Raw genomic sequence first — 23,754 nt, 5'->3', positions numbered from 1 at the left:
AATGGGCACTGCGCTCGGCCAGAGGCTGGTGGAAGCGATATTATACCACGGGAGACAACGCGCTGCGCTCACATTAGACCTGTGGTAGTAATTGAAATCACGCTCATAGCTGTGGATCACCTGCACCCCCTCATGCTTCGTGCTACTGTGGTTTGAGGAGGATGGTAGTCCTGGCGACGAAATTCGCTCAGATTGAATATAATGGAGCCCATTTGGGTCACTATCAGGCGTTATCACCGCACACACAAGTCAGCGGCCCGCTGTTTAAGGAAATTAAATGACTTGTGGAGCCGCGCGGGATTAGCCGAGCGGTCTATGGCGCTGCAGTCATGGACTGTGCGGCTGGTCCCGGCGGAGGTTCGAGTCCTCCCTCAGCCGTGGGTGTGTGTGTTTGTCCTTAGGATAATTTAGGTTAATCGCCAGGTCCTGATGGGATTCCAATTCGATTTTACAGAGAGTACTCTACTGCATTGGCTCCTTACTTAGCTTGCATTTATCGCGAATCTCTTGCCCAACGTAAAGTCCCGAGCGACTGGGAAAAAGCGCAGGTGACGCCTGTATATAAGAAGGGTAGAAGGACAGATCCTCAAAATTACAGACCAATATCATTAACATCGGTTTGTTGCAGGATTCTCGAACATAATCTCAGTTCGAATATAATGAATTTCCTTGCGACAGAGAAGTTGCTGTCCATGCATCAGCACGGCTTTAGAAACAATCGCTCCTGCAAAACGCAACTTGCCCTTTTTTCACATGATATCTTGCGAACCACGAATGAAGGGTATCAGACAGATGCCATACTCCTTGACTTCCGGAAAGCGTTTGACTCGGTGCCCCACTGCAGACTCCTAACTAAGGTACGAGCATATGGGATTGGTTCCCAAGTATGTGAGTGGCTCGAAGACTTCTCAAGTAATAGAACCCAGTATGTTGTCCTCGATGGTGAGTGTTCATCGGAGGTGAGGGTATCATCTGGAGTGCCCCAGGGAAGTGTGGTAGGTCCACTGTTGTTTTCTATCTACATAAATGATATTTTGGATAGGGTGGATAGCAATGTGCGGCTGTTTGCTGATGATGCTGTGGTGTACGGGAAGTGTCGTCGTTGAGTGAGTGTAGGAGGATACAAGATGACTTGGACAGGATTTGCGATTGGTGTAAGGAATGGCACAAACTCTAAATATAGATAAATGTAAATTAATGCAGATGAAAAGGAAAAAGAATCCTGTAATGTTTGAATACTCCATTAGAAGTGTAGCGCTTGGCACAGTCACGTCGATTAAATATTTGGGCGTAACATTGCAGAGCGATATGAAGTGGAACAAGCATATAATGGCGGTTGTGGGGAAAGCGGATCGGTTCATTGGTAGATTTGTGGGAAGATGTGGTTCATCTGTAAAGGAGACCGCTTATAAAACACTAGTACGACCTATTCTTGAGTACTGTTCGGGCGTTTGGGATCCCTATCAGGTCGGATTGAGGGAGGACATAGAAAAAATTCAGAGGCGGGCTGCTAGATTTGTTACTGGTAGGTTTGATCATCACGCGAGTGTTACGGAAACGCTTCAGGAACTCGAGTGGGAGGCGTTCTTTTCGTGAATCGCTACTGAGGAAATTTAGAGAACCATCATTTGAGGCTGACTGCAGTATAATTTTACTGCCGCCAACTTATATTTCGCCGAAAGACCACAAAGATAAGATAAGAGAGATAAGGGCTCGTACAGAGGCATATAGGCAGTCATTTTTCCCTCGTTCTGTTTGGGAGTGGAACAGGGAGAGAAGATGCCAGTTGTGGTACGAGATTCCCCTCCGCCACGCACGGTATGGTGGATTGCGGTGTATGTTTGTAGATGTAGATGTAAGCTTAGGGACTGATGACCTTGACAGTTAAGTCCCACAAGATTTCACACACATTTGTAAAAAACATTTTGACTTGTGGGTGGACGTCGGGTGTGACATTGTAATGGTGATACATTAATTTGTTCTGAAAGCGGTGCTGATATTCAAGACAATAAAAGCGGGTTAAAAGCTGTGAGCTATCTGGGGAAGTTAACCTTGCATTACTGAGCAACTGTTTCACCAGGTATCCAGTCTAGCTTACCAAATTCCCAACCAGACTAACATTAATTATAATCTTTTAGTAGTCATCTTACGATAACTGGTGATATATATATAAAAAGACAATTTAAATAAAAAGAAATAAATCAGTTTGTATTTGGACATTTATTTTAACATTGATCATTGTTCCGTTAAAATTTCAGCATATTAAAATTGATTCATAACTAAACTGGTGCCTTATTTAGGATTGTGAAAATGTGAGTTTGTAATCTTACGGAACACATCAAATATGGAGCTAAGATTGGTAGACTGCATAGAACACTGCATTCATAAAATAACACACGAAGAACGTTGAAACATATGCAAGAGGAAATTAACCACAACCGACCGATTCAATTTTCACCCAAAGAAGTTGCGTTCGTAGTGCAATCCTGTCTGTCATGAAATTACCACACACTGGTATACTAAATCCATACTAACTCTCTGTGAAATCTTCCCGAAAAGCATAGCTGAGGGCTACTTTGATGATTACACTACATGCTTCACGTGGTCAACTTGGTTTACACAAAGAGCGTAACTCCATAATAATTTTGATAATTAAAATAAATTACATCGAAACACAAATTACAAAAGAAAAACCTCGAACTGGTTCCTGTCGTCTTACTATTAACCTGATGGGTCAAACAATTGTATAAGCACGTGGTACTGGTCTCACAAAGTACACCTCACGTGGGTTGAACATAAAGAAAAGTTGCTATATTGAAAAATATTGTCAAGACGAGACGTTATAATCTCACGCACATTCGCATTCTTAGTTAGAGTTACAGATAATCCACACGTGGTTCCACTTTACTCAAAAAGTAGTTACAAAGCAACTACTGGAAGATATTCTGAGCTTCACACTCGAATTGCAATGCGTTGCAATTTAAGGTAAAGTTAGATATTTTAGATCTAAACCTGAAATACAGGTGATTAAATTTTCAGTTAGGTTGAACTTAAGAAATCCATTGCCGTACAGACGCGCTTAGCCGAAGATCTTACCACTTCAGACGCTCGCCGCTTGTCTGCTACCATCAAGTATGCAACTAGAAATACATTGCTCATTCATCCTTTCACACAGAAGGAAGGGGGTTCAAAATGGTTCAATTGGCTCTGAGCACTTTGGGACTTAACGGCTATGGTCATCAGCCCCCTAGAACTTAGAACTACTTAAACCTAACTAACCTAAGGACATCACACGACACCCAGTCATCACAAGGCAGAGAAAATCCCTGACCCCGCCGGGAATCGAGCCCAGAAGCGGGAAGCGAGAACGCTACCGCACGACCACGAGCTGCGGACAAGGGAAGGGGGATGGCAGTATCTTATCATATACAGTACATAAAAGAAAGCGGATGTAGGTTCCGTATGAGACTGTGTGACATGAATTAGATATAAACTGTGTTTTAAAGTGTAGTAATGTGACAGATCATTCTTGTTTATGTGTAAAAGTAACACATTCCACTGCTCAGTCTCCTCCCAGACAGTCAGAAACACCACAGTAAATTTAGAAGAGGATTGCATGTTGTAAATGACAGTTTTGAGAAATTAACATGAAAGGAATCCAACAGAGACCTTTCAACATACCTTCACAAACCTACCAAAAAACTGTCGAATCCATGATACGCTGAATTGGTGACGTATTGGGTTGCAAACATGGACCAACAAGGCATTAAGCAGGTGGGCATATTATTTTGGCTCCTCAGTGTATACAGGCTGCTGTTGCGGACGACGCTGAATAGGAGGCGCGCGGGCTGGCAGCTACTAGCAGCCACTTGCTGGAGAAACCTCCCCTCCCCACCCCTCCTCGCGCCGCTTCGCAGGCAGCGGAGGCGACAGCCGGCGTGCGGCCCGGGACGGCTTTATTACGACGGAGGCGGCGATGGGTGCGAAGGCCGGGGCCGGGGCCGGGGCCGGGGCCGGGGCGGGGGCGGGCGCCGAGGAAGCGTCGCAGGCGGCAGGGCGCGCATTGTGCGGCGAAAGCCCTCTAATTAACAGAAACACGCGTATTGTCGGCGCGACAGCTGCGCATAATACGGCCACCTGCGCCGCGCCTCATTGTCGCTAGGGGCGCATTCCTCGCCGCGTGCCGCCACCTGTGGGACCGCCGCCCGCTGCCCCCTGCAACCCCAACCCCACTAACCGCCGCGAGGCACCTGCTGGCATAGTTGGCAGCCGTAGCGACGCTACCCCTTCGCGTAGGAACTTTTGGTCTTTTTTTTTTTCAAAACATAGGGACGGATTTCCGATTTGTAAGGCTCAGGCGTTACATAGGGACCATAAGTCCTCAAGTTGTCCAAGAAAGAAAAATTACAAAATAAGAAATTGAAAAAGTAAAAGTTACCATACTGTATAAATTTTAGACATTGGTACGCCTGTCACCGTTGCGGAGTTGGCCTGTAAGGGCCTGCCTAAGGGACGAACCGATGTGCAGAAGTGGATTATTTACTTTTTTGTATCCATATTTTGCAGCTTCAAACCTTACTGTATTCAATACACTGGAGGTATAAATTAAAAAACGCCTTCAGTCAGAACTTTCCGTGTTTTATTAAGTACACGATGCATTTCGGTCCCTCTGGGTCCATCATCAGATGTAATTTGCCTTAGTACTTGCTTTATTTCTTCCTTTCAATGAGGTGGGTTCAAATGGCTCTGAGCACTATGGGACTTAACTTCTGAGGTTATCAGTCCCCTAGAGCTTAGAACTACTTAAATCTAACTAACCTAGGGACATCACACACACATGAATGCCTGAGATAGGATTCGAACCTGCGACCGTAGCGGTCGCGCAGTTCCAGACTGTAGCGCCGAGAACCGCTCAGCCACCATGGCCAGCTCAATGAGGTGGAATGCATATTCTTCTCACGAAGAGGTTCGATGTTAGGTTATGAATTTCGTAAGTCAAACGCGGAAAATACGTGTGAAGTAGTGGAAAAAATGAAAAGTGTTAACTTACCACATAATCCGAGAGAAGCGTTTCTAACATTTTAGCACCAGCGTACATTCTTTTCTCCTTCGCTTTCGTACATATCAATTCATTCATGAGGCACATTTCCATACACATGATCGTAAATACTTCACAGATGTTATTGTACGTGGTGTGGTCATATATGAGTTTATTCGTAGTGCTAAAGACATAATTATTAAACAATTGACATATGCAGGAAATAGCTTTAGAATCTTTAAAATTACTGAAATAACTGTGGCTTGCGAAATATGTTTGTTCATTTAACATAGATTCTGGTTTTTTGATTTTGTGGAGGTGTATCTATTGTGTTGGCAGAAGAGCCAACACCGTGTTACGAATGGAGGCCGAAACGCACGCGTTTTAGCTCACGCAGGCTGGCGTGAGGAGGGAAGGACTATACTGACGTGAGGTCTGGAACATGACAAGGAATGAGTATTCAGAAAGCGGACGTAATTACTTTGATACTTAACTTTAATCCATTAATGATGAACGTCGCTCTTGACGGTACTTGAGTCGCAATATTATCTGTTCCGAAGACATAGTAACTGAATATGGCACCTTGCTTGGTCGTAGCAAATGACGTAGCTGAAGGCTATGGTAAACTGTCGTCTCGGCAAATGAGAGCGTAAGTAGACAGTGAACCATCGCTAGCAAAGTCGGCTGTAGAACTGGGGCGAGTGCTAGGGAGTCTCTCTAGACTAGACCTGCCGTGTGGCGGCGCTCGGTCTGCAATCCCTGATAGTGGCGACACGCGGGTCCGACGTATACTAACGGACCGCGGCCGATTTAAAGGCTACCACCTAGCAAGTGTGGTGTCTGGCAGTGACACTACAATCAGTGTTCTATTAGATTTAGGGTCTTACTATTGGCTTCATTATGTAGTGCTACCAAACTGTTTTCTAGACTGTTGATGGCATGTTTCGTTTCCAACATACGTTTTGCACTGAGTGATTTTGCGAAGTGGTTGAGCCTGAAAGCATTTACATGTTCTTGAAAACGGGATTTGAAGTTTCTGCCTCTTTTCTCTACATAGTGGGCAGGACAACTGGGACCCCCCAGGGGGTCCACAACTCTTTTGTGGATACGTGCGTAGCGAGCACGGAACCCCGAGCTAATGTGGCCCTCCTTCCTTTCCGGGCTGCATACCTTCCCTTTCCGCATCCTTCCCCATCCCCCATCTTACCCCCCCCCCCTCACCTCTGGCTCTTTCCTTCCCTTTCTCCCCCTCTGGGAGTATGGTTTGTGCCTACGTCCGGAGACGGACGGTCGAAACTGTTACAAATTCCTTGCTTTCTACACTTGCAAGTCTTCGTCCTTCCTCTGCCCTTCTCTTTTCCTTACCTCCTCTCTTTGCCCTTTTCTCCGCTGCGGCGTTTGAGACCCCTTTCCTTTTCCTTTCCCTTTTTTCCTCCCTGTGCGTGTCTGAAGGCCGACCCACGCATTTCCATGCGTAGCCGGTGACGGGGTAACGCGTAATTCCCCGCCCCGGGTAGACAGGTAGGACACGTACGTACCCCCTGGTAATGGCCAGGCCCAGGGAGGGGTGATTACCCGAGCTGATACCTTCCGAAAGTGCCGATTGGTCCCTCCGTCCGTTTGTCGGGAGGTGTGACCTGAGGTGTGAACAATCACCTAAGGCGGGAGTGCCCTCAGAGAGGGCCCCCACAAGGGAGGAGCGCGCCATCGGAGACGCCGGTAATCATGGGGGATTCTTCCGCAATCGTTTCCTCACCTTCCACTATGTCTGCTCACAAGCGTAAGTTCACTGAGTCTCAGCCACAGACAGTTCATCCATCGTTGCCACAGTTCCTTGTTGTTTCTCGGTCTGACGAAGGTCACGACTTCTCCACGGTCAACCCTTTCATTATTCAGAAAGGTGTCGACGCAACTGCAGGTCCTGTAAAGTCTTGTTCCAGATTACAGAATGGCACCTTGTTGTCAGAAACAGTCAGTGCCCTCCAGGCACAAAAAATTGCTGCGTACTTCACTGCTCCACACCTTCCCTGTCCGGGTTGAAGCACACCGCACTCTAAATTCCTCGCGTGGAGTCGTTTATACACGCTCCCTCGATGGATTGTCTGACGAAGAAATTCAGCACTACCTGTCTGACCAGGGCGTAACGGCTGTTCATAGAGTTATGAAAAGGGTTGACATGAACATCATTCCAACCCGCACTGTCTTCTTGACATTTGACAAAGTTCAACTCCCATCGAAAATCAAAGTAGGCTATGAGATAATTTCCGTTCGCCCTTACGTCCCAAACCCTACGCGTTGCCATCGGTGTCAGCGGTTCAATCACACCAGCCAGTCCTGTTCCAATCCGGCCAAATGTGTTACGTGTGGCAAGGATGCCCATGAGGGTGCTTGTCCACCTCCATCCCCTCGCTGCATCAACTGTATGGGTGACCACGCTGCTTCCTCTCGAGATTGCCCCGTTTTTAAGGACGAAAAGCTCATCCAGGAAATCAGAGTGAAGGAAAAGGTGTCGAACTTTGGTGCTCGAAAATTATTCGCCAGTCGACAGCCCACCGTGCCTCAGACAGGAAAATACAGCATTGTCCTTGCTTCTCCTCGGCCAACAAAGGAGGCGGCCACGCAGACTTGCGACCTCACCTTTAGTGCAACGGTCGTCAGGTCGGCCAGCGCAAAGATCGCCCGTTCAACCTCACCACTTTCGCCTGCCCACTCTCTGGCTCACCCTTCATCGGGTTCTGCTAAATCTCGAGCCCAAAAGTCAGACACCAAGACTTCGAAAAAAGAGCATACTCGTGAAGATTTTTTACGTACCCCAACTTCACAACCATCGGTTCCTCCTTCATCTAAACATCATACTTCCAAGAAGGCTACAAAGAAACCCAGTTCATCTCCTTCTCCGCCAAGGCGTGTCCCATTTACAGCACCACCTGGCGGACATCGCCCTCAGCCGTCTTCTGTGTCGCCGAGGCGCACTGCTGGCGGCCGATCAACCGGCCGATCGCTGGTGGCAGGAGCTGCTCCTGAACAACCTATGTCCATTATCCACTGGAATATCCGCGGCATTCGAGCCAATCGGGATGAATTGTCGATCTTCATACGATCCTACTCGCCGGTCATCTTCTGTCTTCAAGAAACAAAGCTGCGTCCCCATGACCGCTTTGTTCTCCCTCATTTTTCAGTCTGTCCAATATGGTCTCCCCTCTGTTGAAGGCACTCCAGCCCATGGAGGACTTATGATTCTTCTCCATGATACTCTCCATTATCACCCAATCCACTTAAACACTTCCTTCCAAGCTGTCGCCGTCCGTCTTTCCCTTTCTGGATACACGTTCTCTCTTTGTACTGTATACATTCCATCGTCCACACAAATAGCACGAGCTGATCTCCTTCATCTTCTTGGTCAGCTTCCACCCCCCTATTTGCTGGTTGGGGACTTCAATGCCCACCACCCGCTTTGGGGATCTCCACATCCTTGTCCACGTGGCTCACTATTGCAAGACGTCTTCCACCAAGCGGATCTAGTTTGCCTCAACACTGGGGTCCCTACATTTTTGTCTGCCTCCACGACAACTTTATCTCATTTGGACCTTGCGGTCGGTACTGTTCCGCTAGCTCGGCGCTTTGAATGGTTCGCCCTTGATGATACACACTCGAGTGACCACTTTCCATGTGTCCTTAGACTGCAGCCTCACTTGCAATATATGCGCCCGCGACGCTGGAAGTTTGCCCAAGCCGATTGGACACTTTTTTCGTCTCTAGCGACATTCGATGACCGCCACTTTCCCAGCGTCGACGATGAGGTCAAACACATTACCGACGTTATTCTTACAGCTGCAGAACGTTCAGTACCACGCACCTCCGAATTGCCCCGGCGCCCCCCAGTTCCTTGGTGGAACGAGGCATGCCGCGACGCAATACGTGAGCGGCGACGTGCTCTCCGCGTTTTCCGCCACCATCCTACTTTGGCCAACTGTATCCGCTATAAGCAGTTCCGTGGGCGATGCCGTCGTGTCATCCGCGATAGAAAGAAGGCAAGCTGGAAATTCTTTATTAGCTCATTTAACACCTTCACTCCCTCCTCGGAAGTTTGGAGTCGGCTTCGACGGTTCTCAGGCGCGCCTAGTTTCTCCCCGGTCTCTGGGCTCACTGTCGCGCATGATACATTAGTGGACCTTGTCGCAATTTCTAACTCATTGGGTCAGCACTTTGCTGAGATTTCGAGCTCTTCAAATTACCCGCCAGCGTTTCTCCCGAAGAAACGTGCAGCGGAAGTGCGACATCTTGCTTTCTCCTCCCAAAATCGCGAAAGCTACAATACTGTTTTCTCCATGCGGGAACTACAACATGCACTCTCTTCTTCTCGCTCCTCCGCCCCAGGACCGGATGGTATCCACGTCCAAATGTTGCTGCATTTATCAACCCATAGTCTGCGTTACCTCCTTCGCCTTTATAATCGAATTTGGGCAGACAGTACTTTTCCCAGACGATGGCGGGAAGCTATCGTCGTTCCTGTTCCGAAACCTGGAAAGGACAAACATCTCCCCTCTAGCTATCGCCCCATTTCCCTCACGAGTAAAGGTTTTGGAGCGTATGGTGAATTACCGTTTAGCTTGGTGGCTGGAATCCCGCAGTCTTTTAACACCTGCCCAATGCGGATTCCGACAGCATCGTTCTGCAGCTGATCATCTTGTTGCTCTCTCCACTTATATCATGAACAATTTTCTCCGGAAACGCCCAACAGTAGCAATATTTTTTGATCTGGAGAGGGCATACGATACCTGTTGGAGGACAGGCATCCTCCGCACACTTTTTTCTTGGGGCTTTCGAGGTCGGCTGCCCCTTTTTCTTCGCAAATTTATGGCAGAGCGCACATTTAGGGTGCGGGTGAACACTACTCTCTCCCGTACTTTCTCCCAAGAAAACGGGGTACCCCAGGGCTCAGTGCTGAGTGTTGTACTGTTTGCCATTGCCATAAATCCAATTATGGATTGTCTCCTTCCTGATGTCTCGGGCTCCCTCTTTGTGGACGATTTTGCGATCTACTACAGCTCTCAACCGACCAGCCTTCTTGAACGACGTCGTCAAGGATGTCTCGATCGCCTCCACTCTTGGAGCATCGAAACCGGCTTCCGTTTTTCTCCCAGTAAGACCGTTTGTGTTAATTTTTGGCGACGTAAGGAGTTTCTTCCGCCCTCCTTACATCTAGGTCCTGTCAACCTTCCGTTTTCAGACGTCGCTAAATTCTTGGGTCTTATGTTTGACAGAAAACTGTGCTGGTCCTCCCATGTTTCCTATCTTTCGACTCGCTGTCTGCTATCCCTCAACACCTTCCGTCTCCTGAATGGTACCTGCTGGGGAGCGGACCGAGTGGTCCTTCTCTGCCTCTATCGCGCCTTAGTGCGCTCAAAATTGGACTATGGAAGCATAGTCTACTCCTCTGCTCGGCCGTCTATTCTTCGGCGTCTCGACTCTATCCACCACCGTGGATTACGTTTAGTGTCTGGAGCTTTTTACACCAGCCCTGTGGAAAGCCTTTATGCTGAGTCTGCTGAACCTCCGCTGTCCAATCGGCGAGCAGTCCTTCTGAGTCGTTATGCTAGCCATCTGTCTTCCATGCCGGCTAATCCAGTCCATGACATTTTTTTCGACGCCTCCTTTGATGTAGTGTATGCAGGCCGCCCCTCCTCCCTACTACCACCGGGAGTCCGCTTCCGTCAACTGCTCCATTCTCTTTCCTTCCGCTTTCCTAAAACCTTCTTGACAACTTGGGGTACAGCACCGCCTTGGCTCCGTCCCCGGATCTGCCTGCTCCCTGACCTTTGTCGATTTCCCAAGGATGGTACCCCTTCACTTGTTTATCGCCGGGCATTTGCTGCTCTATGTGCACAAATGACGGAAGCCACATTTATTTACACCGACGGCTCGAAATCATCGTTAGGTGTAGGGAGTGCCTATATTGTTGGCGACAGCCCAAATCACTTTCGGCTTCCCGACCTGTGTTCGGTTTATACTGCGGAGCTTTACGCTGTTCTCCAGGCTGTCCACTACATCCGCTGCCATCAGCGGATACAGTACGTTATCTGCTCAGATTCTCTCAGCTCTCTCCTCAGTCTCCAAGCTCTTTACCCTGTGCACCCTCTGGTCCACCGGATTCAGGACTGTCTGCGCTTGCTCCACCTGGGGGGCGTCTCGGTGGCGTTCCTCTGGCTCCCGGGACACGTTGGTATCTGTGGAAATGAGGCGGCCGATATTGCAGCCAAGGCTGCAGTCTCTCTTCTTCGGCCAGCTATCCAATCGATTCCCTTCGCCGATCTACGGAGCGCTTTATGTCGTCGTGTTCTTCATTTATGGCACGCACATTGGTCGACACTTCCCCATAATAAATTGCGGGACGTGAAAGCTCTTCCTTGTGCTTGGACCTCTTCCTCGCGAACGCGTCGTCGGGAGGAGGTAATTTTAACTAGACTCCGGATAGGGCACTGTCTTTTTAGCCATCGACATCTTTTAAGCGGCGATCCTCCCCCACTCTGTCCCCACTGCTCTCAGCTGTAGACGGTAAGACACCTTTTAATTGAGTGCCCCTATTTTAACCCTTACGCTCCCGTCTACAGCTATCGCCTGATATATCGTCGATTTTAGCAGATGACACGCGCTCAGCCGATCGCGTTCTCGAGTTTATTCGTGCCAGTGAAATGACGTTAGTCATTTGAAGCTTTTTTTTGGGGACAACCAACCCCTTTCTCTAGTAGATTTTTAAGCCTTCTATCTGCTTTTAGTTTCTCCAATTTTATGACTTTCGTTCCCATTGCTGCTGGTTTCCATTTTCGGTTTTTTACTGTTTTCTAAGTCACGGACCGGGCGCTAATGACCATAGCAGTTTTGCGCCCTAAAACCAAAAAAAAAAAAAGGACAACTGGGACATATTACTTTGTACACTCCACTGTTTTGTATGTTTGGGTATTTTATTTTATGAACGAGTATGTTTCCTACCTTGTTATTAGTTGAGAATGCAACTGTTACATTTGTTATTTTGAAAGGGTTTGCGGTTTTTTGTGATATGGGGCCCACGTGCGGGGTACTGGCGAATATTTTCTCTTCTTTCACAGTGAGGACCATTCGTTGTCTTAATTTAGTTTATCCGTCTAAATTGTCAGTTGTATCTATCTCATTCTTGAGAGTGTTTTCCTCTATATCAAGAGAGTGTACTCTGTGTAGCATGAACCTAAATGCAGCGTGTTTCCGTGTGGTGGGATGGCACGATAAGTTGTCCAGTGTTATATCTGTGTATGTGCGTTTTATGTGTATGTTGAAGTTATGCTTTTGTTTGTGATTGGTGATTTCAAGATCCAGGAAGTTTATACTTTTGTTGTCCTCATGTTCTAATGTGAATTTTATGTTTTTGTGGTAGGAACTGAATACTGCTAGTAGTTGTTCGATCTCGTCTTTTGTTCCATTGAATAGCAGCAAGGTATCATCAACGTATCTCCAGTCTCTGAAGAGCGTACATGACAGCTGAAATATTGACGTGTTTGTTGCTTAGCGCTCCTCGTGGCAATGAGCTGCTGTCTCCTAATATACAAATTTCACGCGGATGTAACTTAGATTTGGGAATGCGCATTACGGGAAAATCATCTTGAAATGTGGTGCTTATTTGTACCAAAGAAGGTAAATTAAAATATATTTGTTGCAGTACAACGCAGTGATGGCCACTTTTGAAGGAACCCCGACGCTAGCAACATCGTGAACGGAATGTAATCAACGTGACGTGCTCCGAATCGGGCCTACATCGGACCACCGAAACCTGGGGTCCATCAGGCAACTTTTAGGGCGTCTACGGTAATCTCTGCACCATTGTTACTTCCACAGTCACATCCTTAACTTCCGCTGCGGCGATTGTGTCTCTGTCTTTACTTTCTGTTCATGTGTTGAAAGTAAAGAACAAATAGCTCGCGTAGACCAGTAGTTCAGTTCATTTAGCCTTAACATAAGCTTCTAATTTTTTTTCCTGAGATGTGTAACTTTAGTATTATGATTACTTTATTATGGCTTCAACACCGAAAGAGAAGAAAGAGTTACGAAACAGTAAAAATGCTAAGGTGAGTTATCGTGCTCTTTGCATGGCATGTGATATTACGCTCAAAAAAAAAGTTTTGCATCACCTCGTTTCCAAAAATTCCGGAACCTGAACAGAAAATTGGAATAGAGATCCGTCTTTTTTATTCCTCATGAAAACCACACATTGCATGTTGTACCACCATACAGCTAGACCTTCAGAGGTGGTGGTCCAGGTTGCTGTACACACCGGTACCTCTAATACCCAGTAGCACGTCCTCCTGCAATGATACATGGCTTTATTCGTAGTGGCATACTATCCACAAGTTCATCAAGGCCCTGTTGGTCCAGACTGCCCCCACTCCTCAACGGCGATTCGGCGTAGATCTCTCAGGGCGGTTGGTGGGTCATGACGTCCAGAAACAGCCCTTTTCAATCTGTCGCAGGTATTTTTCGACAGGGTTCATGTCTGGAGAACATGCTGGCCACTCTAGTCGAGCGATGTCGTTATCCTGGAGGAAGTCATTCACAAGATGAGCATGTCTCGCCAATATGCTGCCGAACTGGTTACACTGTTGGTCGGAGGATTGCATTCACATATCGTACAGCACCTTCCATGACCACCACCAACGGCGTAAGTCGGCCCCACATAATGCCGCTACAAAACATCAGGGGAACCTCCACCTTGCCGCACTCGCTGGGCAGTGGGTCTAAGGCGTTGAACCTGACCGGGTTGCCTCCAAACACGTCTCCGACAATTGTCTGGTTGAAGGCATATCGACACTTATCGGTGAAGAGAACGTGATGTCAATCCTGAGGCTGGCCGGTGTGGCCGAGCGGTTCTAGGCGCTACAGTCTGGAACCGCGCGACCGCTACGGTCGCAGGTTCAAATCCTGCCTCGGGCGTGGTTGAGTGTGAGGTCCTCAGGTTAGTTAGGTTTAAGTAGTTCTAAGTTCTAGGGGACTGATGACCTCAGAAGTTAAGTCCCATAGTACTCAGAGCCATTTGAAGCATTTGAACCAATCCTGAGCGGTCGATTCGGCATGTTGAGCGATCAATTCGGCATGTTGTTGGGCCCATGTGTACCGCGCTGCATAGTGTCGGGGTTGCAAAGATGGACTTCGCCATGGACGTCGGGAGTGAAGTTGCGCATCGTGCGGCCTATTGCGCACAGTTTGAGTCGTAACACGACGTCCTATGACTGCACGAAAAGCATTATTCACCACGGTGGCGTTGCTGTCGGGGTTCCTCAGAGCCATAATCCGAAGGTAGCGGTCATCCACTGCAGTATTAGCTCTTGGGCGGCCTGAGCGAGGCATGTCATCGTATGTCCTCCATGTCCGAACAACATATACTTTGGTTCACTCTGAGACGCCTGGACACTTCAATTGTTGAGAGCCCTTCCTGGCACAATGTAACAACGCGTACGATATCGAACCGCTGTATAGACCGTCTAGGCAGACAACACGAGCCGTGTGTTTCCTTCTTGGTGGAATGACTGGAACTGATCGGCTGTCGGACCCCCTCCGTCTAATAGGCGCTGCTCATGCATGGTTGTTTACGTCTTTGGGCGGGTTTAGTTACATCTCTGAACAGTCAAACGGATCCGGTCAGCGTCTATCTTCAGGAGTTCTGGGAACCGGGGTGATGCAAAACTATTTTTGATTTATGTAATTTGTCTGCTGGAAGAAGCGAACTTTTGATCCACACGAATCACGATTCGCACAGAAGTCTAGTTTCACTATTCAATAAACTATCAGTGCTTTCATCGTGGGTACATCAACCTGCTACAAGCATCGCAAGTCTCATGCTCGAAGAGGAAACCGAAGCTGCTGAAATAAGTTTTGGGGCAGCATTTGCTGAGTGCTCACTGTCCTTGTAAATAGAAGATCATATAAGTCAGCTTATAAAACACATATTCGTCGATAAAAATTGATGGAAACACTAACAGCAGCAAACCTCCCAAATAACATTGAGAATATTTTGTTTGAAAACAGTGACCGCTTAGTGTAAAGAATTGTTAATAAAGGGAAAATGTTTCTAACCAAAACGTGAGTAGCCCTCTTTTTTCGTCAGTCTAGAATCTTTTGCGTCCGTACAACTTTCAAGGTGGACTTACGGACTTCTCACATGCTTTGTAGGGATGTGATCGAAAATGAAGTGGCAGCACTGCCTGCCGGGGCCAGCTGATATATGTGCTCGAATCTGACAAGCAGCGCTTTTGCGAACTTAAATATGTTATTTATTTATTGTCACTTCATTCGTCTATCCCTCTAGGCTCGGTTGTTGCGTAACATCTGTTACACAATACCAACGTAAAAAGTTTCCTCCGAATTCTAAAATAATCTGGGATAAAATAAAACGAAAGGCAGGTTACCCACAACGTGCCCAGAAACCACACTGCTGTCGTAAGAGTCGAAAAACATGAAAGAGAGTGACACAAAGTTGTACATTATCTCCCATCACATTCAGTGTGCGCATTGTGTAAGGAACCAAGGAACAAAAGAGAAATTTGCAAAAGAAAATTCTAGGAGGAAAATCAAATGCTTTGAGGATTGCAATTTTTTCAGAGATGACAATGGATCAGGAAGTTCATTTGAATGGAATAGATGGCGACTTGGAAAGAGATTATAAGTTTATCATCATCAAAATGGAATAATGATAACGGAGTGTAAATAAATTAAGTTAGGTGATGCATAGGGAATTAGATTAGGAAATGAGACAATAAAAGTACTAGACAAGTTTTGCTAATTGGACAGCAAAATAACTGACAATGGGAGAAGTTAACGATATGAAACGCAGATGACCAATAACACTAAGACTTTTGTGAGATAGGAAAAGGTATTAACGTCTTATAGAAACTGCAGTTTCAGAAAGCCTTTGTCTACAACGTAACTTCACATGGAAGAAAAATTTGGATGATAACCAACAGCGAGAATAAGAGACCAGAAACTTTTGCTATAGTCTCCGCAAGAAGAAAGGTAAAAGTTACATGAATACATTGGGTAACAAATGAACAGATACTGAATCGAATCAGCAAGAAAAGATATTTGTGGCACAACTCTACTGAAACTAAGAATAGACTGATCGACCTTATGCTGTGTATCTACGAATTAATTAATTTGTTAATAAAGCGAAACTTTGGGAGGGGAGCAGGGCATGGGGAGTTCTACAGCGACAAGAAGGTCTGACTAATTTAAGCTACCTCAAATATAGGGTGTGGTAATTGTGCAGAGGTGGAGCTATCCGCAAGGAATGGAATAGCATGAGAAGGTGCATCGATCCGTTCTTTGCACTGAAGACTGCAACAATAGGAAATGTGAGGGTTTAAATTAAATTCGCTGAATGAGCATAAATATTAACGACTTCTTTTGAGTTGTTAGTTAAGTATGACGGCCAACCCTTTTTAATATGAGTACATGAACAAAACTGATACCCTCCACGAACCATAGCTTCTGTCAACCAACAAAAAGATCTACTGTTATTTCACTAAACGTAATCAAAGAGCACACACTGCCAATGAGTCTCTAACGAAGATAATTCTTATCTCTGCAATCCAAAAAACAGGCCACAGCATACACTTTGCCAGAGCGTATTCCACGTTACACCGGACAGAGCACTTCTGCTGTTAGCCTACTAACGCTGCACAGTTGTGTATTATGAGTTACAATATTTGAGAAACAGTGCTTCACTAAATCATGTTATGGAAATATATTTTGTACATCCTGATTGCTTTTTTAATTAGTGGGTTGGTTACTGCTCACGCATTGCTCCCTAACACAAGACGTATTATATTATAAAAAAGAGAAATTTTGGTCGATGGTATTGTTTTATAGCATATTTATGGCTCATTAGAGAAACATCAGGCCCTGGCCCCCTGGTAGTCCGTACACTTCAGTGGATCCAAGCTCCATGACGTCAGAACTGATGGACAGGTGGGCATTGTTAAATTTCCCATACAACGCTACAGTTCTCACCTGTCCCACAGCTCTGCATGTATCATCGATTTTCTATTTCATGCTGCAGCATAGTGTTATTCTTGATGTGGTCATCTGTCTGAAGACTAGATAGCTCTCCACACTAATTTCTCCCTCATAGAATCACTACTGTGTACATAAATGCGCGAAGCTAGAAAGTCGATGTGGCTATTCTGCTTTACAAATTGTAAGGTAAGCAAAACAGTGTTGCGAGGCATCTCGGACTGGTACTGTGTGGAAATAGTTAAAGCAGCAGTACTCAAGCAGCAAAGTGTCACAAGCCTCTTCACACCAGCAGTCACTGAAGTGTTTAATGCACCTGCCAAAAGACATAGCACAGGCCAAACGCAACACAGCTCAGAAGAGTATATATACCCATGCCATTTGTATTTGTTCAAATGTGTGTGAAATCTTATGGGACTTAATTGCTAAGGTCATCAGTCCCTAAGCTTACACACTACTTAACCTAAATTATCCTAAGGACAAACACACGCACACACACACACACACACACACACACACACACACACAGACACATGCCCGAGGGAGAACTCGAACCTCCGCCGGTATCAGCTGCACAGTCCAGCCATTTGTATTTAAAATCACTTCATGTGATCGCCACAGCTCTAACACCATGGGGGCTGTGTTGAATGGCCACCACATGGGATGCTGATCGAAGAACGCAGTATGCATCTGCATCATGACAGTCCACTGTGAAGCTGTTCATTTCCGAAGCTGCTGCTGTAGGAGGCCAACACTGTCCCAACGCTACAGCCACGACTACTAGCAGGCAGGCAGTGGGTCGCTGCCTACTATATCGCAGGCCAGCCGCATTCCAACGCTGGGAGGGGGGGGGGGGGGAGGTGAGGCGAGGATCCACACCACCACCAGTACAAGTGGCCTTGCAGAGGCTGCTCAGCATGAAGAAACGCCGCTGTCAGAGATGATTGCGTCACGAAGGCCACGGACAGCCAATACTGCGCTCAGTCAGCAGACCTGCGCCTCAGCACTATCTGAGGCTGGGGAATACCTCGCCCAAATCGCGGACATACTGTAGTGGCCTGTGGCTAGGTGCAATAATAATGAACACAGATTATTTGTAAACTGTTTCTCTGGTGCTGCCAACCATATTAACTACTGACACTGCTCACAAACGTTGCCAGTAGCTGTCAACTTCATATAAAGTGATGTCAGAGTTGTTGGCCCATCTTCTGAGCACGACATTCTGAACCTACAGTCTATATTGCGTTGAGCCAAGAGATTATTATTGTTTAGTGTGGAAAGTGGTTTCGTCGTGGAGAGTAAGCTGGACTTCCGTGCTATGTGATAGGGTACGCAGCTGCGATGACTTTTTTGAAAGCTTTCTTGATGCCTTCAGCAGCCATTCTCTTTATTTCATTTACCATTGCACAATTTCGGTCTTAGGCCATTTTCAAGTGTCTGAAACGGAAGTATTATACATGGGATACATTTTTGACACACGTCATTTGGATATAGGAACAAGTCATATCTGTAGATATACTTGGCGCATTATAAATTACTTTATGGATGTTATAGTAGAAAATTATGTCATGCACGTCGTTGCTCTTGTGACACCATGTTATGTTCATAAAATAAATCCAAGATTTTCACGCTATTTTAGGAGCAAGTTACTTTCGAGCAGTTGTTGCAAAACTGCTTACATATAAGGGCCATGTACTTAACACTAGGAAGATTATAATTATTTTACAGAAATTTTCTACTTAACCTGCATAAGCTTTTGTTCAGTTATTTTTAATTATCGTTGATCATTAGTGTAAATATTAAAATAACTTGTAAATAATTGTTCTGTTTTCGGAGCACGTCATTTCTAATAGTTGGCACAAAGATCTTATCTAACACAGTACTCTAATGAAACAGTACTGATAACTACGAGAGTCAAGTAGAACCTGCTTACCCGGGGACTGTGAAGGTTCCGCATTCGATAGCTAAGATCTCAGTGCAATTTACTGCTCTTTTTCCTGTGGAAGTTAAGGCAGGTCAGCTCTAATGAACGTTGCACTATCGTGTTTAGTATGTGGTACGTCTATGGCTAAACGCATCCCATTAATTTGGGGCCTATATGCTGATTCATCTCTGTGCGTTTATGCGTAAGGCATAGCTGCGAAATTATGTCTTGTTTGTTCTTCGTTATTCCCTCGACATTGAGGCTAGCAATAGTCAGACATTCGTCTGAGAAGTGCCTTTTATATGATTTTCTGCGGTGGTAGAAGGACTGGCCGACGCCCTCATGGACGTAGTTTCGAGGGAGCGCCGGAATTTTCTAGCCATAGAAAATAGAATTTGTTAGTGTCCGCGAGATTTAAACTGCTACGTCATTCAGCGCCTTTTACAGAATCGGTAGCAGTGGTACATTTCACTTCTAAAAATTTTAGGAACATGCCTAGAGACTGACAGAATCGAAGTGGCTAACGTTTACGCGTAGGAATTAAGATGCTTGCTTTGCTCTGTTGTATTTATAGTTGATTTATGGTTCAAAAGGAGTAAAGATAAAGGCAATGATATCGCAGGGTTAGGACACAAAGGAATGGCACAGCACAGGTAGTACGTATGTTGTCAGGAGGGATAGCATAATTACTAGCAGTTAATAGAGAGTTCCATGGTCTGATAGGACAGCAGCTGGGTGTAGATTTGTCAGGCTTTGGTCTAGCTGTTCCTATCTCTGATAAATCGATAGAGGATGTGCAAGCTCTTGTTGTGGATTAAGAACTTGCCAAAGATGGAAGGTTGGTCTGAAACGGAGCTGTTAAGAGTGGCGAAGTTAAGGTTATTGGGAGAAGCAGAAGGCTTTGTGGGATGTAGAGAAGCTCTCATGGGAGCAAGGATGGAAGGGGTTTCTTTCATGATGATGCGGGACCCTAGGCGGATCAGCCAAATGTGGGGGTTTTAACAAGAATGCTTTTACTTGTTCACTTTGCCTACTGGATAGGGTCGTTGGCTCTGGCTGAAGGCCTCTTATGAGACCCGACCTGTTAATTAAAACTGCCCCTTCACTAATTTTGATTAATATTTAATAACTAAATAGTGTTCAGGGAACTGATCACTACTAAACAAACAAGGATAGCATTGAACACATTTATTGAACACCAATCTTCCTAACATCAAGCTGAACAATGACATACATTTATAAGTGATACAATTAAGCTAGTAATCGCAATGGCCCTTAAATTCCAAAACTAACTCTTAAGGTCGGATACGCATCTGTACTTGCTATTTTCTACTCTCTCCCCTTGTCAGACGGAATAAAATACGTCAGACAAATACACTGCAGTTAACAAATTCTCAATAAGAGCGTGGCTGCAAAACTGAGCTCTGGTAATCACAGGCGTGCGTAATATCGGATTAGATGCTGTTACCAAATGCAGCACCGTGGACAGGTCAGCAAGCTGCCGATGGCGTCTGCGTCGTCGAGGAGCCTCAACTGCAACAAAAATGAATTTATTTTTACGAACAGGCTACCTGTTCGTAAACTCCTATTCAAAAGCTAATTCTGCTTTCTTTCTTTCCAATCGTCTCGCACTCGTTAAGACGGGACTCACCAGCCCAAAGGCGGAATCGAATAACGTCTTTAATAAAGTGTGGCTCAAGGAAATTGCTCTGCTCCTGTCTGCTTCCTATGATACAGTATTCCCAACCGTAATTAGCGGAATCAGCCTGTCTCTAACAGTAAAACATGACAGTACCCCTAACTGAATACTAGTTTCAGTTGCAGCTGGCAGACTTATTCAAGGTTCTCCACAGCACACTGAAAATAATTTACTCTCCTACAGCAGAGCCGAAATCACGACGTCCGCTCGCTACAGGAGCCAAGACGCTTCTCTAGATAACAGCTCCAAAAGCTTCCCTCTGCAAAAGTCAGCACCCCCACGCTATTTTTCGAGCTGGCCAATCCCGTGGCTCTAGACCAGCACAGTTCCCTCCCACTATTATTTCCTGGCTTCTCCCAGCCAATTAAAACATTCTGCGCCTTACTGCGCCTAGAATGTTCTGGAACAAACTGAAACTCCGTTCAAAATTGAACCCACCAATCGTGCCTCTCTGTTCGCCCTCATGCGGGAAAAGGTCATCGCACTAGCTCAACCGCGTTTCTTAGAAAGCCCCAGAAAACGTTAAGATTCGTGGGAAGGCTCCCTTAGGCGCCAGCTCATCTCGACATAGTGGCGTCGGCGTAACGCCCAGCGCCAACGAGGCGCCGTCCCTCGAAGCCCTGCCTGTGTTGTCCGCGCAATGGGTGCCTACCTGCTCCGGCGGCGGGTCTCCCCCAGTGACACGCTTTCGCATGCCGACCCGTAATGGTCGGTTGTAAACTTCCGCACCCCTCTGCCCTGCCTTTGAGCAGTGCCGCTCGGCCGCTCCAGCCAAACTCCGTGAAAATATCACCTGAACGCCGACTTCATGCAACATGCGAATTTCTTAAAGTTAATACGCGTCTTATGCCGTCTGATACTCCCTATAATAATTTCAATAGGCTGATTGCCTGATAAATAACATAATAACCGATATCTAACTCGTCTTTGCAACAATTATTATATTACACTAAGGTGCAAAATACTACTACCTTACAAGGATACTTCAGGATTTTGAGAGAAGGGTTGATACGAAGGTACAGGTAGCAGAAGAGTGCCATGCATTTCTGAGAGAAGTTTTTTAGTGAAGAGGCTTGGAGAGTCGTAGGAAGAATTTGTGGATAGAGTAAGATGGATCATTGGTTGTACATATGAATTGGGACAGGATGTTGTAGCGAACTGAGCACTATTGCGAGGGCTGAGCGAAAGTTCAAAATGGTTCTGAGTACTATGGGACTTGACATCTGAGATCATCAATCCCCTAAAACTTAGAACTACTTAAACCTAACTAACCTAACGACATCACACACATCCATGCCCGAGCCAGGATTCGAACCTGCGACCGTAGCAGTCGCGCGGTTCCGGACTGAAGCGCCTAGAACCGCTCGACCACCGCGGCCGGCTCTGAGCGAAGGGCGCTCGATGCATTTTTATGGGAGTTCCCTCCATAAGTGTCAAGAAGAGTGAATGTAGAAGTTCCTGTTGATTTGTACGCAACTGTCGAGTTGGTACTAGAATGCGCGGAAATTGACGTGTCGACGAGATTTCACGTCTGACTAGTAGCATTTACAGCTGATATAAGGTAATATGAGTGTGGGCAGGTGGCACATGTGCAAAGGCAGTGTCACCAGCCGGGAAACAGTAGTTCAAATGTTCAAATGTGTGTGAAATCTTATGGAACTTAACTGCTAAGGTCATCAGCCCCTAAGCTTCCACACTACTTAACCTAAATTACCCTAAGGACAAACACACACACCCATGCCCAGGAAAGGACTCGAACCTCCGCCGGGTCAGCCGCACCGTCCATGAGCACTATGGGACTCAACAGCTGAGGTCATTAGTCCCCTAGAACTCAGAACTAGTTAAACCTAACTAACCTAAGGACATCACAAACATCCATGCCCGAGGCAGGATTCGAACCTGCGACCGTAGCGGTGTTGCGGTTCCAGACTGCAGCGCCTTTAACCGCACGGCCACTTCGGCCGGCACCGTCCATGAATGCAGCGCCCAAGACCGCTCGGCTAATCCCGCGCGGCAAACAGCAGAAGTAAGGGCAGACTTAAATATAATGGTAGCAGTGGTTTCAAGCGGTAGTGGCCCAGGGAAAAGACGAGCGTTAAACGCAAGGGGTAACCTAGAGTCTACCTGCTGCGTTCCCAGTCCAGTTATGTGCTACGAAAGCGTATACTGACGTGGATTGTGCGATGAGATGAGTAGTAGGATAGGAGAACAGTACGGTGGTATTAGACACTGCGGCACATATGTCGCTGCCAGTAGGGATGTGGTAAATCAGAAATAGTGCAACCTACCACATATGGGTTATGTGGAGTGACGGAAAAGCCGTTGGCATCAGTGGACACAGATTTCTGTTTGGGTACGTTTCATTTCAACCAATGTGTAGAAATTGTGATACATGTATATCATAGCTATGACATGACTCTAGAGTAGGATTTTGTACATTAGTATTGTGCTAAATTCGACCTTCGGCAACGTGCTGTGGAGCTTGATGTAATGAAATTACAGTTAGGAGAAGCTGTTGCTGGGCTAGGACTGTCACAAGGGCAGTTACAAACCAATTAAACTGCAATCAATTGAACTAAGGTTCGATTCACAAGTTTGTGTACCCAAGGGTACCGGGAAATCGCTCCGAATTAACGGTAAACCTAACTTACTCACGCGAAAGTTGTGCGTGGTGGAACCGTTAGAACCAAATGAAGTATTGGATGCTAGATTCACCCAAAGAACCAACACGCTTCCACTGATCGACGGCCGCATCCCGATAGTCCCGTGATCACTGTAATCGTACCTGACGATGTTGTTAGGTCAACATCTGAACACGTATGAGAGATGTGCTGCAGAACTCCATGTTCAACAATGTACGATGAACGTTGTGGTCCGAAACACTTGTGCTTGCATCAGCATTGTGCTCTTCCGGCAGATAGGCCACAGAGCACCATCTATCCTTCTTTACAGAGCAGACAAGCCTCCGAACCCCACAACGATTTAGCACCTAGTGGTAGTTTCACTGTCCTTCTACCTCTTTCTGTAGATATTCACGACAGCAGGAAGTGAACATTCGAC

At 46.3% G+C, this 23,754-nt stretch overlaps 1 protein-coding gene across 1 annotated transcript in view; it reads right to left on the bottom strand.

The window, feature by feature from the left end:
• Window positions 1–3,858: 3,858 nt before the first annotated feature.
• The window catches only part of LOC124798737 (cyclin-dependent kinase inhibitor 1C-like), a 107,035-nt gene continuing 87,139 nt past the window's right edge, over window positions 3,859–23,754 (bottom strand). Inside the window, exon 2 of the mRNA XM_047262265.1 lies at window positions 3,859–4,081. Coding sequence (XP_047118221.1) covers window positions 3,859–4,081 — 223 coding nt within the window. The remainder of the gene's footprint in view (window positions 4,082–23,754) is intronic.

The sequence above is a fragment of the Schistocerca piceifrons genome, chromosome 5 (assembly GCF_021461385.2).
Source record: "Schistocerca piceifrons isolate TAMUIC-IGC-003096 chromosome 5, iqSchPice1.1, whole genome shotgun sequence".
In the NCBI taxonomy this organism is placed as follows: domain Eukaryota; kingdom Metazoa; phylum Arthropoda; class Insecta; order Orthoptera; family Acrididae; genus Schistocerca; species Schistocerca piceifrons.
Note: the sequence above shows the minus strand (reverse complement) of the source record. Positions and strands in the feature narration are given on the sequence as shown.